Genomic DNA, 15979 nt, shown 5'->3' on the forward strand with positions numbered 1-15979 from the left:
GACCTCATTGGACCTCTTCCTTTCCCCTTCTCCTGGTGCATCCCTCTTTCTTATCCTTTAATTTCATTTAAGATCTCATAATCATCCTTTCTTACCTCTTAATTTTTTTACATATCATTATTATAGTCAACTCACACCTGTGTGTGTATATTCCTAACTATCCTAATAATGATAAAGTTCTTAGGATTACAAGTATTACCTCCCCAAGTAGGAATATAAAGTTTAAATCTTATTGAATCCCTTTGATTTCTCTTTCCTGTTTACTTTTTTATGCTTCTTTTGAATCCCATATTTGAAAGTTAATTTTTCTATTTAGCTCTGATCTTTACATCAGGAATGCTTGAAAGTCTTCACTTTTATTAAATATCCATTTTCCCCCTGAAGGATTATACTCAGGTTTGCTAGATACCTGGCTCTTGGATGTAATCCTAGCTTCTTTGCCTTCTGGAATCACATTCCAAGCCTTCCCTCCTTCAATCTTGTATCCTAACTGTGGCATCACAATATTTGAATTGTTTTTTTCTAGATGGTTGCAATATTTTCTCCTTAACCTCGGAACGCTGGAAATTATCTAAAATATTCCTGAGAGTTTTCATTTTGGGATTACTCTCAGTAGGTGATACGTAAGTTCTTTAAATTTCTATTTTACTTTCTTGTTTGAGGATATTTGGGGCATTTTTTCTTGGTAATTTTTAAAAAGATAAATCTAGAATCTGTGTTTGGATCATGTTGATCCATTTTCCAGGCCAGCTGTTTTTCCAATGAGATATTTCACATTTTCTTCTATTTTTTTCATTCTTTTGATTTTGTTTTATTGTGTCTTGTGTCTCATAGAGTTATTAGTTTCTACTTGTCCAATTCTAATTTTAAGGAAATATTCTCTTTAGTGAGCTTTTAGACTTCCTTTTCCATTTGTCTAATTCTACTTTTTAAGAAATTCTTCTCTCCGGTGATTTTTTGTGCTTCTTTATATTGTTTGGCCTATTCTGGTTTTTAAGGTGTTTTTTCTTCAGTATTTTTTTATGCCTCCTTTACCAAGCTGCAGATCCTTTTTTATAGTTTTCTTGCAATGCTGTAATTTCTTTTTCTAATTTTTCCACTATCCCTTTTACTTGATTTTAAAAATCTTTTTTGAGTTCTTCCATGGTTTGAGGCCAATTCATATTTTTCTTTGAGGCTTTGAATATGCCAATTTTGATTCTGTTATCTTCTGAATTTGTTTTGATCATCTCTATCACTATAATGATTTTCTATGGTCAGTTTCTTTTTGTTGTTGTTTACTCACTTTTCCAAACTATTTCTTTTCCCTTATGCCTTTTTAATTTTTCCTCAAAGTTGGGCTCTGCTCCTAGGACGGCAGGACACCAATTTTTTGTGTTGCTGTTTTCAGAGTTTGTTCTAGGTATTTACACATTTTCAATTCTTCCACAATGGTATGATCTAAGGAGAGGTATGGTCACTATTCTCCTAACCTGTGCTCTAATGTGCGAGTGACCAGAAGCATTCTTCTCCACCTGGAACTATAACCAGAGCTTCTGTTCCTGCTTATGCTCCTTCTCACCCAGAACTGTAAACAGGCAATGCAATATAGTCCTGTACAAAGGGTCCCCTGTAATCTCCTTTTGACCAATTGTCCAACATTACTATCACTGCACTGAGAGCTCCAAAGGCTACCACTGCAGACTCAGTCACCCCGAAAGGCAGCTGCTGGCTTGCCAGGGCAGGATCTGTGTTGGAGTGTGTCACTTTCATCTCAGTGTAGCAGATTTTTCCTGACTACCTTCTAAGTTGTCTTGGGCTGGAAAATTGTTTTGCCCCAATCTTTTATTGGTTCTATGGCTTTAGAATTCATTTGGGGTGAAATCAGGAAGACCTGAGTTCAAATCTGGCTTCAGATATTTACTATTTCCTAGCTGTGTGACCTTGGGCAAGTCATTTAACTCCAATTGCCTCAGTTAAAAAAAATAATAATTCATTTGGGGAAACATTTTTTAAGTTGTTTGGAGGGGAATTTGGAAGAACTCAGGCAAATTGCTGCCTTTATTCTACCATTTCAGCACTTGCCTTCAAGACATATTTTAAAATAAAATATTTAAAAATATGTTTCTATTAATTTGTGACTTAAACTGTCAAAAAAAAAAAAAAGTGGTTTCTATTTGTTCTACTGCGAACAGGTAGGACATGGAATATTTGTAGATATTGACAAAGATGCAAAAAAAAAAAAAAAAAAAAAAGAAAAGAGCATCAGTAAAATATTTTTAAAACACAAAAGAAAACAAAAGAAAATTTGGAAAAGGACACAGATAAACAGAGAAATTTATTATTGCAACATCAAATTTAAGACATACTTTAAAAAACTAATAGAAACATTATTTCGTATATAGTTCTCCTTTTTTGCTTATTGTCTTTTGAAATGTTTCTTTTTATAATGTTTATTAGTTCATAACCAAAAGAAATTTTAAAGACAAACAATGGGTTGCTGTCTTCAAGTATCTGAAGAGAAGATTAGATTTGTTTTTCTTGGCTCCATAAAACCAAATGAACAATCAGTGGAAGTTGTAAATAAGCAATATTTACAACAAGAAATAGGCAATGACATTTAAAAGAAAAAAAAAAACTCCTAACAGTTGGTACTATCCAAAAGTAGAATGATCTGCCTGAAGTGATAGTGAATCCCCATTCACTGAATGTCTCTAAGCAAAAGCTAAGTAAAATTTACTGAATATGCTATCTAGGGAATTTTAATGTACGTACAAGTTGGAATAGATGTTGTCTAGGGTTCCTTCCAACCCTGAGAATCCATGAATGGGTAAAAAAAAATTAGTAGTCCATTTTTTCTAAAGCATCGAGAAGATGAAGGGGAGTATTAAGAAATAGGAAGAGAAAGTCAGGATTGTGTCATATTGTGTAAGTCCGTAAATGTCAAACTAAGGATATAAATTATATTTGTAAGTTAATGGAAACCACAGAAGGGTAGGCATAAGGGAAAAGATAAGATCAGTGCCATGAGAATTACTTGGCATTACATTAACTTCCCATCTCTGCACCATGCTGCTTACATGGCTGCTATCATCTCAATCTCCCTCCCATCACAATCTTAACTCTGACTTTGGAAAGTCAGGCTCTGATAAGTCAATTTTAGATTCATCTTGTCTTCATGTAGTGTTCTAAATGTCTCTTTTCTGCCATCTCTATACTATGTAACCATGTATATATTTCTCACCAATACCATCTTTCAGATGCCTTCATTGGCTGTCTTCCTTCACGGGAATATAAGCTCTTCAAAAGCAGGAAAAGCAGGAAAATTGTGTGTATTTATTTATTGTTAGTTTTTTTGCATATGTGTGAGGCAATTCAGGATTACACAGCTGGAAGTATTAAGTAAGGATGGATTTGAACTTAGGTCCTCCTGACTTCAGAGCCAGTGCTCTATTCACTGTGCCATCTAGCTGCCTCAATTGCATGAATTATATCCCTAGTGTTCATTATGGTTCTTGGAACACAAAAAAAATTAATAATTTCTATATCACTATGAAAAATGGAGAATAAACAGAGAAATAGAAATACCATTCGGTGGGCTACTGTAATGGCCAAGCCGAAAATAATTCGGACTTGTCAAAGACTGGGGGTATATTTCCAAAGTGAAAGAAAAGACAAAAGAGAAAGGAGATCCAAAATTAACATCACATAGCAGGTGGCATTTTAAAAAGCTGTCCAAATACTCTAGGATAGGCTGTCATTTCTGTAAAAATAATTTATAGTTTCAATTTCTCCTTTATTTAAAATTTCTCTCAGAAACTGAATAGTGTTTCCAGATTATAAAAGGGGATTTTCCTGGGCATATGTTCAAACAGAAGAAAATTTGACAAAATTAGCTTTGCTCAGTGTTAGCTTCACTTTAAATAGAATTTCTCCAGTTTCTTAAATCCTTTGCACTTAGAGCTGAACACAGAGCACAAGATTTTCATTCAAACAAGGAAGAAAAAACATATTTGCAAAGTCTGCTTTCTAACCATTCTAACATCTTTCTAGCGCTCCAAAAAGCTAAGAAAAAATATTAATAAATTAATCTAAGGACAAGTTCTAAAGCACTTTCCTAAAGTAGATCATAACTTCAAAAGTCAAATGCAAGCAAAAGTCCTTTTAGACTTAGCAATATCATCGAATGGTTTCCTCTTGACTGCTGTTAAACTCTCCCTCCCTCCCTCCCCCCCCCATCAACACTAATGCTTACATCCTGCACTTTTATTTTGGAGCTCAACAGGAAACATTACCAAAAGGGTCTAGGATGGGAATAGAAGAACAGAATTAAAATGTTCTTTAAAGAAAAAAAAATCTATTACACTATAGACTCCTAGCATCTATCAGTCACTAAATATGTATTAACTATCTATTATGTGCCAGGCATTGTGCTAAGTGTTATAGGATATAAAGAAAGGCAAAGTACCATCCCTGCTCTTGAGAAGCAGTCCAATGAGGTAGACAAAATGTAAACAACTATGGATAAATAAGATATATCCAGGATAAATTTGAAAAAATTGAAAATAATCAACTGAGGGAAGGCACTAGAATTAAGGAGGATTCCAGTGGAAGATAATATTATAATTGGGATTTAAAAGAAGTTAAGAAAGCTAAAAGGTAGAAACAAGGAAAAAGACCATTCTGGATATGGAGAAGTGGGGGGAGGGAGGTCAGTTAGTGAAAATGCCCAGAGTCAGGAAATGAAGTGACTTATTCAAGGAACATGAAGGAAGACTGTCACTAGATCACAGAATATAGACTGGGGAAAGGGAGTGGGAGTAGTGGGAGTACAAGGTGCAAGGCAAGTAAAAGAGGGATGGAGAGAGAGAGAAGGGAAGTTATGAAGGATTTTGAATGCCAAACAGAGGATTTTATATTTGATCCTAGAGAAGACAGGGAATCATTGGAGTTTTCAAACTACAAAGTCAGTAACATAGCCATGATCAGACCTGCACTTCAGAAAGATCACTTTGACAGCTGAATGGAACCAAATACTAGAAGAGGAAAAGACTTGTGGCAGGAAGATCAACCAACAGGCTATTGTAATCTTCCAGGAATGAGATGATGAGGGTCTGTACTAGGATGGCAAGAGTGGGGAAAAGGAAGGGTGTGGAAGACATCACAAAGATTGGTTGATAGACCTTGGCAACAGACTGGAATGGTGAGGAGAGAGGGATGGCGGTGAAAGAGTAGGAGTCCAGGTGAATGGAAGAATGGTAGACATTATTACAAAGAGAAAAGAGTTTGGGGGGGGAGGGGGAGAACGAGTTTGTTCTTGAACATGTTAAGTTTAAGATGCTCAGTGGACAGTTGGAGACATAAGACTGCAGGTCACTTGAGATGTTGGGGTTAGAAAAGTAGATCTGAGAACCATTTTCATAGAGATCCTTGAATCCAAAGGAGTTCATGAAATATTCAAGTGAAATAGTATAGAGGGAAAAAGAGAATAGAGTCCAGGAAAGAACCCTGTGGAACACTCATGATTAGTAGGTATAATTTGTATGAAAATCGGGCAAAGAATACTGAGAAGTAAATGGGAGAACCACCAGGAAATAGTAAACATAGAAAGGAAAGAATATTAAAAAGAGGAGGGTGAACATCAGTATCAGAGGCTGCAGAGAGGTCAAGAAGAATAAGGACAAAGAAAAGGCCATTAGATTAGACAATATGATGATCACAGATTAACTTTAGAGGGAGTAGTTATGGTGGAATGTTAAGGTCAGAAGTCAAGACTAAGAATTAAGAAAAAAATGAAATCTTGAAAGTCAAGGCTATGTTTTCTTTACATTACCTTCTCTCCTGCCACAGGGTCTACACATACTATTGATCAATATATATTTACTTGAAAAGTTAAGTCAATGATTCTTTGTCAACCTTTTATCCTTAAATCTGTTCTTCATCCAGACTTCCTTATCTCTATCTATGGCATAACCTCCCAAGGATCTCAAGCTCAGAACCTTGGAATCATCTTCTCTTCCTTCTTCTTCATCTCATAAATCCCATCAGTCCTCCCTCCATAAAATATTTCTTTCACTTATTCCCTCCTTTCCTTTCCAGATTCCAGTATCCTTGTGATAAAACATGACTAAATTTCTTCAATGGCCTGCTAGATCTCTACCTGTCCAATCCCTCTTACAGTGTATATTTATCATACCCTTTCCTTGCTCAACAAAGTTATTGGCTTCCCATTGCCCAAACTTTAACTCATCACTATTACCACCCTAGTGCTACTTCTGAGATTTCCGATGAATCATACTCACCTTTATGCTGCTCACAGAAAAATCTGTGTAGCCTCCTTGCCTCAGCTGCATCTATTATTCCATTAGACATCAGTACCTGAAGGAATCGACGATGGCTGTCAGTCATGCTGCTGGCCATGGTGATACTGCCTCTGCATTGGGAATGCAAAAGAGATGGGTGAGAATTAGCCATCTTGGGACAAATACAAAACACTGTTGCAAGATTGTCTAGAAGTTTAGAAGACAAAATGTGATGTTTTAATCAATTTTTTCATGTGCATTTTCCTATTTTATACTCATCTGCCCAGATATTTCAACAATTATCTTTCAGGATGGCATGGTTCTAACACTGAAGAAAGGGAGGGTAAGTTATAAGTTACTTGAAATTTGTTTCACTCCCAATAAACCCTAATTCAAACCTTTTAACTCCCCAGAATTGTCAGCTCAATTACCAACTCCTACAAAAAAATCTTCCATATTCCCCCCAGGAGTCTGAGAAGATGGCAGAGTAGGTCAGAAAACTTTCAGGTGTCCAAATTTCCTCCATAGAAAAAGGCAAAATATTGCCTCAGAGGGAATGTAAAGCAGCAAAAATAAACAAAAGTCAAAGTAAAGTAGCTGTTCTTCTACTGCAACCTAAGAAGACCATAAGAAAGACCTAACCTCTGGGGGCAGTGAAAGCCAGAGGCCTCCTTGACCCTGGGGAATCAATAAATAACAAGTCCTGGAGGAAGCTGGGGTTAGAAAGCAGCCTCAGTCTTAGAAACTTTCATTTCATGGAAAGTGTAGGGTCTGAAAGGTTTGAAATTTTAAGGACTTTCCAGTATTGAAAAATAGCAAGAACAGCTGTAGTGACCAGACACATCCTGGGCTGGACTGCTGCTGCCAGAAAGAAGGAAGTAGCATAATGAGGGCAGTGGTTGGGCTGAGGGGGGCGGGGAAGGGCAAGTGTAGAGTGCAGAGATTCTGTTTATAAGGAAGCAGGGTCCCTAGTTCTAGGATCTGAGAAGAGAAGACCACTGCAGCCACCAGAGCGACAGAAGAGACTAAGATCATTTGTGGGACAGCATGACCAAGGGCTCTAGTTCAGGCTCAGGAATGGCAAGGAGAGAATCAAAGTTAAGTCCAGGATAGACCTCAGAAAATAACAGTAAGAAGAACCTGGGGCTTTGGGCATAATTCCCCATACCTCAGGACTAGAACTTGAATACTAGAATAGCTGCTAAGAATAAAATAAGATAAAATAATAATAAATGATAATGATAATAATGAGCAAGTAAAGAAAAACCCAACTATAGACAGTTCTTAAAGGTGAGAATTCATATTCAGAGGAAGATAATGGAGTTAAAAAAAAAAAAAAAAAAAAAAAACTCCTTTTTCAACATCAAATTTTCCCAAGCACAAAAAAGATTTCTTAGAATTTAAAAAGGACTTTAAAAGTCAAATAAGTGAGACTGAGGAAAAATTGGAGGGTAGAGAAAGAATAAGAGCAATCCAAGAAAATTATGATAATAAAGTCAGTCAACTGGAAATAGAGAACCAAAACCTTGAGGAAGAAAACAATTCCCCCAAAACTAGATCTGGGCAAAGGGAAACTAAAGATGTTCTAAGACCCCAAGAAATAATAAAACAAGGGGCAACTAAATGGCATAGTGTCCTAAAGTCAGGATGACCTGAGTTCAAATCTAGCCTGATACTTAATACGTCCTAGATGTGTGACCTTGGGCAAGTCATTTAACCCCAATTGCTTTAGAGGAAGGAAGGGAGGAAGAGAGGGAGGGAGGGAGGGAAAGAGAAGAGAGGAAGGGAGGAAGGGAAGGTGGGAAGAAGGAAGAAAATCAAAAGAACAAAAAATATATCAGAGAATGTAAAATAACTCATCAAAAAAAGCGCTATTTACTACTCAATAGCAGATACATTAGGAATAAAACAACGGGAATAAATCTTGTGGCTAATGTAACATCAAATGTTATTTGGGCACCAGATAATGATAGGCACCAAATGTTGGGGTCCAGTCATGTATAGAATTCACAATGTCCATCCTCTTTGGCAAAAGGTAAGTTTATTCAGGAGAAAAGGTTAGAGACAAAATAAAAGATAATAATAGACACCAGGAATGGTAAATATGGAAAAAATTTGGGAAAGCACACAAAGGGGTTTTATGGAAAGGGCAAATTCCCTAGTGGAACTCATCATTTACCAAAAGAAAGGAAATACCCCAGGAGGTTAGGGCATGTCCTTAGCTGGCAGGCTAAATGCTGAAAGGGACTTAGCACCCTAAAAGAATTAGCTGTAAGGAGGAAATGGGGTCTGGAGAGATGCCATATGGCATTGGGGAAGGGGAAAGACATGAGGCTGACTGAGCCAAAGGAAGGCAGCAGTGAAGCTATGGACTTTAGGAAAAATTTAACTTTATAATAAAGTCTTGACATAATTTGGCTCTCTGACTGGATTACCTCCACAGAGGGAATCAAACTGATCTTGACTATCAGAGCCTTTCTTCCTGTCTGCCCCAAGGATAACTTTTATTAAGACTTAGATTCTCTCTGCCCATCACACCCACAATGCAGGCCTTAATGATCATGATGATCCTTCTCCATTCACTTTCCATAAAACTCCTTTGTTCTTTGGCTCCTATCATAAAATGACTGATTCTCTCAGAAGAGGTGTCTTTTGTTATAAGGGAATAGTTTTCTATTTAATTGAATTATTTGTGAATAGGTCACATATTTCCTATTTAGGACACCCTATAAGAAATTCATTTTTTTCACTTTTCTGTATTACCTGATACAAAAGGTCCCTTTTCACTTGTTTATTCATGATCCTAAGCTATGTGCCTTGGGTATAGGGAAAAGAAAGGCAAACAATTTTAATACAAGTATTACACAAGATATTATTCTGACATTAAGTGAACAAACTGTTTAATGTAAAGAGACATAATGGCATAGCTCCTGACCAGTAATATTGCATTATGGAAACTAGGGAAGTCCAAAAAATAAATCTGAATATCTCCTGGTATATCTATTAATACCAGGAAGCATGGTTTAATGATGAGTCCTGAATTGTTGAGTTGGAAAACAGGATTCTCATTCTAACACTATCATGACACTGTGTGATAATGGGAAAGTCATGTTATTTTTTTGACCTTGTTCTGTCAAATGAAAGAAACAGACCAGATGTCCTTTAAGATCTTCCCTGGCTCTTACATTCTATGACTATTATTTCCTTCAGAACCATCTCCTCCCATTTTTTCTAGAGCTGAGGTTCTTATATAACCTTTTTTTTTGCATCATGGACTCCTTTGACAGGCTGTTGAAACTTATTAATCACTTCTTATAATGTCTTTAAATGCATTTTTAAAAAGATAAGATTACAATGAAAATCAACTATATTGAAATAGAATTATTGGGGGAAAAAATTTTAATAGGTTCACATCAAGAATTGAGAGCCTTGCTCCAGCTCACTTTCAATCTCTCCCTTCCTTTAGCTTTCCCTTATCTTTAAAAAGAAAAAAAAAATCTTTCCCTTGAATCTGCTAATCTTTTTAAGTGATCATACAATTCCTTTCCTTCCTCTCATTGCTAAATTTGTAGAGAACACCGTCTAGTCTAAGGCTTCTTAAACTTTTCCCACTAGTCTAAGGCTTCTTAAACTTTTCCCACTTAACAACCCCTTTTCATCTATGAATTTTTTTCATGGAGTCTATATGTATACAAAATAGGTATACAAATCAAACATTTATTGATAAATCATTTCATGACCCCCATATTCAATTATGAGACTTATGACAGTTTAAATTTAAGAAACTAGGGTCTAGTCTACCCTCACTGATTCTGATAGGGTCCTTGTTCTTAGTAACCAAGAGAGGGCCTCTGCTGAATCTAAGTGGCCTTTGTTGATGTGGACCCTAATTGAATTCTCAGTTATTGTAAAAATTAGGATGCCAAGATACTCTCAAGAAGCAAAGAAGGAAGGGCATTGACAGGATTATCTTGTCTTTAAATGGGCCTCTGTGGCAGTGAATCCAGATTGAATTCCTTTCATTGACAGGATTAGCTTGACCCCAATCAGAAGGCCAAGCTACTAATGTATGGGGGAATTACCCCATTATTTCTCTACTACATAGGGCCCTACCCTTTCCCCCTCCTTAACTGTTAGTTCATTTGTAACTTAACTTGCCTTTTGGCAACAAATCATCATTCCCATCTTTCCCCTAGTTAGTGGTCAGTTCTTTAGCTTTGCCCACATCACAATGGTGGGTTCATTAGGAACTTTAGCTGCTTTATTTTATGCCTGCCTCCCGTTCTTAATTTCACGTTTCACTAGAGATCTTAGGCTGAATCCTCCACCTTTTGGAACTTAGCCTTTGAGTTAATGGCATAATAAAATCTTTGCCTCTTGATTTGTCTAAGCCTACAAATTCTTTTTGAGACATCTCATGACACAGGCCCCAAACCCCAATATATTTTAGGGGTTCAACCTCAGCACCCCAGCACGTCTTACTTATCCATTCGTTCTCCAATCCAGTCTTTTGTCTAACTATTCTCTAATACAGTTCTAAATTACTAGTAGCTATCTTTTCTTAAGCTCCTCCTAGCCATTTCTGCAGCATTTGATATGGTTAACCACCACCCCTCTTTCTTACTTTCTTCCCTTCTCTTTCACAAGACTGCTCCCTCCCTCCCCCTTCTCTTCCTATCTTTGATTCTTCTCAATTTCCTTGGCTTCTTTTTCTTCCTCCTAAAAATGGCATCCCCTAAAATTCTATCCTCTATTTTTGGGTAATATGTACACTCTCCCAATATAAAGTACTGAGTAAAAGCTTAATAAATCTTGAGCAACCACTGTATCAAAGGACAAATTCTCCAGAGCTGAAATGAAGATGGTGTGATCAGGACTTTTCCCACCCTCAGAAATTTAAAGACGACTCATAACTTGATTACTTCTCATCACACCTGTTAAGTAAAAACTCCCTCTCTGGAGGGTGTGCCTCATTCTCATAAGTGAAAGCTGTCTCCATCAATCTCTCTTATTCTTCCAATAAAATATCAAACTTTGAAATTGAGTCTGGGGTCTTGTTTCTAACATATCTCAAGTGTTTCCCTTCTCCAATCCATCATTTATTTTTGGGCCCTCCTAGCTATCTTGGCAGCATAGGACACTGTTATTCACTCACTCTTTCTTCATAATTTCTTCTTTCACAAGCTCATTCCCTTCCTACCTCTGAACAGAACTTTCTTTGTCTTCTGGACTGGTTTCTCTGCCTCGCTAACAATATTATACCTTAAGGCTACCACAGTAATCTTCCTGATCCACAAATGGAAACATTACCATTTCCACAATCAAAAACTTTCAATGGCTCACATGTAATAAACTATAAGCACCAGAAATACAAGCACCTCCAAAACTGTTCTGGCTTAGTTAAATAAGTGATCCATCACATTTTTCATCATGCTGGCTCTCTGCCTCCATTTCACATATCCAGTTCAATCTGTCTACAGACATTACTCTTCTCTTACAAATTTAAGGGCCATTTCATCCAGGACACCTTCCCTGAGCTCAAATTTAGAAATGATCCTTCATGTTTACTCAGTTAAATCAACATTTATCATTCTATTATTTACTTGTAGGATTCCACACCAGACAATGAGTGAGATAGAAATTACCATTTAGGGGAAGGGGTGGGGGAAAGGGAAGATAAATTTTGAAACATAAGGTTTTGCAAGAGTTAATGTTGGAAAATTATCCATGCATATGTTTTGAAAATAAAAAACCTTAATTAAAAAAAAAAAAAAGAAAATTTAGGTTAAGACCCTAATCAAGATCTTCATTTAACCAGTTTGACTTCTCTATATTATTTTCTACTCTGTTTTACAAACACGTGCATCTTTCTCTTATTAGACAGTAGGCTTCTTAATGGCGTAATGTTATTTTTATATTTCCCACAGGTCAGAGCCACACCTTGAACACAACAGGTTTTTAATAAATACTTGCTGAATCGATTCATAAATTCATAAATAAATGGGGTTGGAAGGGACCCTGTACTGCACCCTACAACCAGTTTGATCCCTATTTCCTTTCTACCGGGACAATGTCCCTTTTTGTCTCTTTCACCACATGCTTGTAATGGACGTGGGTATCTATCACTTTTCATGGACATTCCTCCAGCCTCTGAAGCTGGGCAGGATGGGTCCAAGAAAGGAACTGCAAACACTTGGCGGGAACTACTAGGATGAGTTGTCCCCTGAAACGTAAGCGAGGAACGCCAAATTAAAAGACATCCCATCAAAATAAAAAAGTCCATACAAGGGGGGAAAAAAGGTGGGGGGAAGGGAGGCAAGGAGGAGTCTGCCATAACCGCCAAGTACCAGGTTCTAGTCCCAAGCCTGCCCTGAATCCAAGTAGATCCTATCTCTGGGCCACAGTTTCGACCTCTGTGAAATGGGAAGCGGGATAATGCTAGCTGATAGCTTAGGTACCTTCCACTTCTGAGGATCATGCTCAATCTATGGCCGCACGGGCTTCTATACCCAAGCGCCTACTATGCGCCCGCCCTCCCTTCCCGGGCGGCAAAGGTAAGACTTCGCGACTTGCCACCGCGGGCCTCAGCTCTAAGATCTGACTCGGGCACTCCGAGTCCGATGACTCCGGAAAACTTACTCCCGATTCCCAGCCTCCTGGCGCTCCCCGCCCCGCTCTCCGGCCTCTCCCATCCGTAACCTCAACTCCCCTCCCACCACCATCCACAGCAAGGACCACAGATGCTAAACCGCCTTTCCCCAGTGCCCAAATACAAAACTCCGTACCTGGCCGGCTGCTATGAGGGGAGGGGGGCGGGACCAAAAGGAACGCGACATCCTCATTGGTAAATGCCTAGAAAGCGTTCCAGAGAAGCCCCACTTCCAAGGGCCCACGCAGTTACGCACTTCCGTTTCCGGCTTCCTGGACACCTGAAGGAAAATTTAAAGAGGAAGGGGAGGGAGTGCGTTGCTGTTGCTGTGGAGACGCGGCCTTGGCCTTCCGAGCGCGGTCTCTAAGACACCCACGCTTCCGGTGGCAGCCACCTGCCTCCCTGCCCTCCTCCGGATGTTGTGGTGTGTTGGAAGGCGAAGTAACAAACTTTCGCTTCCCCACACGACACACGTGGTGTCAGTGCCGGAACTGAAGTGAAAACCTAGAACACACAGATGACCTAGAACGCAATCTGACTGAGCTGAGGGGGAATTTAGAACATATTCTCAGAACCGAGATGAACCCTAAAACAAAGGCTGTCGGAGTCGGTAAGGAACGTAGAACGTGGGGTGTCGAAGCTAGGGAGGAGCTCGAGAAAAGGGTGTCTGGTCGGTAGGCAACCTGGAACTTGGGAAGTCATTGCAAAGGAAAGGGTATAAACATCTAGTTACGTCAATAAGCATTTATTGATTACTATGTGCCAGGCGCTGGACAAAGCACTGGGGATTTCTTGGAAAGCCCCTCCCCCTAGAAAAGTCATTCCTTCTCCAAGGTTTCACAACCTAACGAATAAACAACCGTGTACAAACAAGATATAGAGAGAGATACACACACACACACATATATGTACACATATATAGATGGATGAGTGGATGATCAATTGGAGATCTTAGAAGATGCTAGTTTTAAAGAAGAGGAAAAAAGACTTGGAACCCTACCTACCAAACTAGAAAGTCTTCATGGGAGTCTATTGACCGCGCATCTGTTAAGTAAGGATTGGCCAAAGAGAGATTTTCAAAGATCAAATCCTAAGCTAAGTTGGGATTTATTTTGTCCCTGTAGTGAAAGTATTCGGTGACCAAATGCCATGCATGAAGCAGTAACGTGAGAAAAATTAAAACTAATTATTTCAAACACATAGAATTCAAATTTTAGAGACCCTATCTATTAGATCTCATACCATATTCCTTAGGTTCATTTGTAATATGAAATTAGTTAATAGGAAAAGGTGTTTGGTATTGTTTCATAGGATAGTACCAACGCATAAACATTTATGGAATTTTATAGAAAGATGGAATTGGGAACTGGAAGAGGCTTAAGAGCAGAGTTTCTCAATCGGGCCCATGAACCCAAAATCTATCCAGGTTTAGCTTTCAGGAATAGACTCCCAAGTCTTTGTTCTTCCCCTTTAAACTAGTGTCTCCTCTCTAAGAACTCCAATTTATTATCCATCATGTGTATGTGTATGTGTATACACACACACACACAAATATAGATAGATTTGAATGGGGGAAAAATACATGTTTATTTCAGTATAACTGATTCCTTCTATAATCCCATATTTTTTATTTTATGAATTTAGAGATCATTATTCAGAGAAAGGATCCATAGGCTTCACCAGACTTTCAAAAGGGTTCATAATACAAAAAAAGGTTAAGCACTTCGGTCTTAGAGATAATGTAATTCAATTCCTAACTCTTACAAATTTTACAAATGAGAAAACTGAAGCCCAGAGAAGAAAAATTATTTATAATTATAACAAATTAAGGTCCCATATCCTAATTCCAGCATTTACTGTGTGTTACCTCTATCATAGGTCAGTCATTCAACAAACATTTGTTGGTTGACCACTGTAGTAATGAAGGACTCATTGCTGTATTGGAGAGTTCAGAAAGGGAAAGGAAGGGACATAAATCCCAATGATGAAAGAGTTTAATCTCTCCCTACTGCCCATTCAATAAACTGACATTCAAGGACCCTCACAATTGTGTTCTGATCTGCATTTGTACCTTTATCTCACACTGCTCCACCATATTCAAGATGGAGTTTAAAAAAAAAAAAAAAAAAGTAAAAAGACTTGAAATTAAAATGCCTATATTCTAACTGAAGCACTGTCATTTACAGTATCATATTGAGCAAAACTGATACGTTAGAGAGTAAAATCTATCCAAAAAAATTTCACTTGGCTAAAATATGGGCCAAATTCTAGCAAAGTGAAATATAGAAAAAATATAATATACTTGGGGACAAAAAAAATCAAAAGCACAAGTAGCATGACTAAACAAACAAAAAAATCATGTCAGAAAAGACTTAGGGATATTAGTGGACTACAAGCTCAATATGAATCAACAATGCTATGACAGTAGAAAATGTAATTAGAGCAGTTAAGAGGCACAGCAGAGGGAACTGAGTTTAGAATTAAGTGGTCTCAGACACTAGATGTGTGACCCTGGGCAAGTCATTAAATCAGTTGCCTGCCTCATTTTCCTCATCTGTAAAATGGGAATAATAATGGCATCTACCTCTCAAGGATATTGTGAGCATCAAATAAGGTGATTGTAAAGTGCTTAGCACATTCATAGCAGGCACCATATAAATGTTAGCTATTATTAAATCTTCTGTATGAGGAACAGAGTTGGCAGAGGGGTTTGGAGAAGAGCAATATTGTTCATTCCTTTAGAAAAGAACATGAGTAGGTCAGGAGTCTCTTTGACATTAATTCCATGAAGGAAAGAGAAAAAGATGTTGGATGTCGCAAACATGAAAGGGAATATGAAGCTTCAGCATGCTTTTGATTTCCATCCGGCTTCCTTAGAGATATCAGAAAATTACTTTTAGTGAGACTGATATTTCTCTTTTGGTTAAGCAATATATCAGCCCACATATATAAAAGCTCATTCACCCTTGTATATTTTCTGGTATACCCCAGTCTATAGAATTTCTTCTATTTCTGTTCACTATTTGTCCAGATAAATGTATTCACTTGC

The 15979-nt window shown here is 37.8% G+C and overlaps 1 protein-coding gene across 1 annotated transcript in view; it reads right to left on the reverse strand.

The window, feature by feature from the left end:
• Positions 1-13179, reverse strand: part of NSMCE1 (NSE1 homolog, SMC5-SMC6 complex component) — a 57225-nt gene extending 44046 nt beyond the window's left edge. The window contains exons 1-2 of the mRNA XM_051988250.1: positions 13067-13179; positions 6282-6412 (exon numbers count right to left, since the gene is read on the reverse strand). Of these exons, the coding sequence (XP_051844210.1) occupies positions 6282-6399 (118 nt within the window). The 5' untranslated portion in view covers positions 6400-6412; positions 13067-13179. The remainder of the gene's footprint in view (positions 1-6281; positions 6413-13066) is intronic.
• Positions 13180-15979: the final 2800 nt, after the last annotated feature.

This window comes from Antechinus flavipes, chromosome 1, assembly GCF_016432865.1.
Source record: "Antechinus flavipes isolate AdamAnt ecotype Samford, QLD, Australia chromosome 1, AdamAnt_v2, whole genome shotgun sequence".
Taxonomy (NCBI): domain Eukaryota; kingdom Metazoa; phylum Chordata; class Mammalia; order Dasyuromorphia; family Dasyuridae; genus Antechinus; species Antechinus flavipes.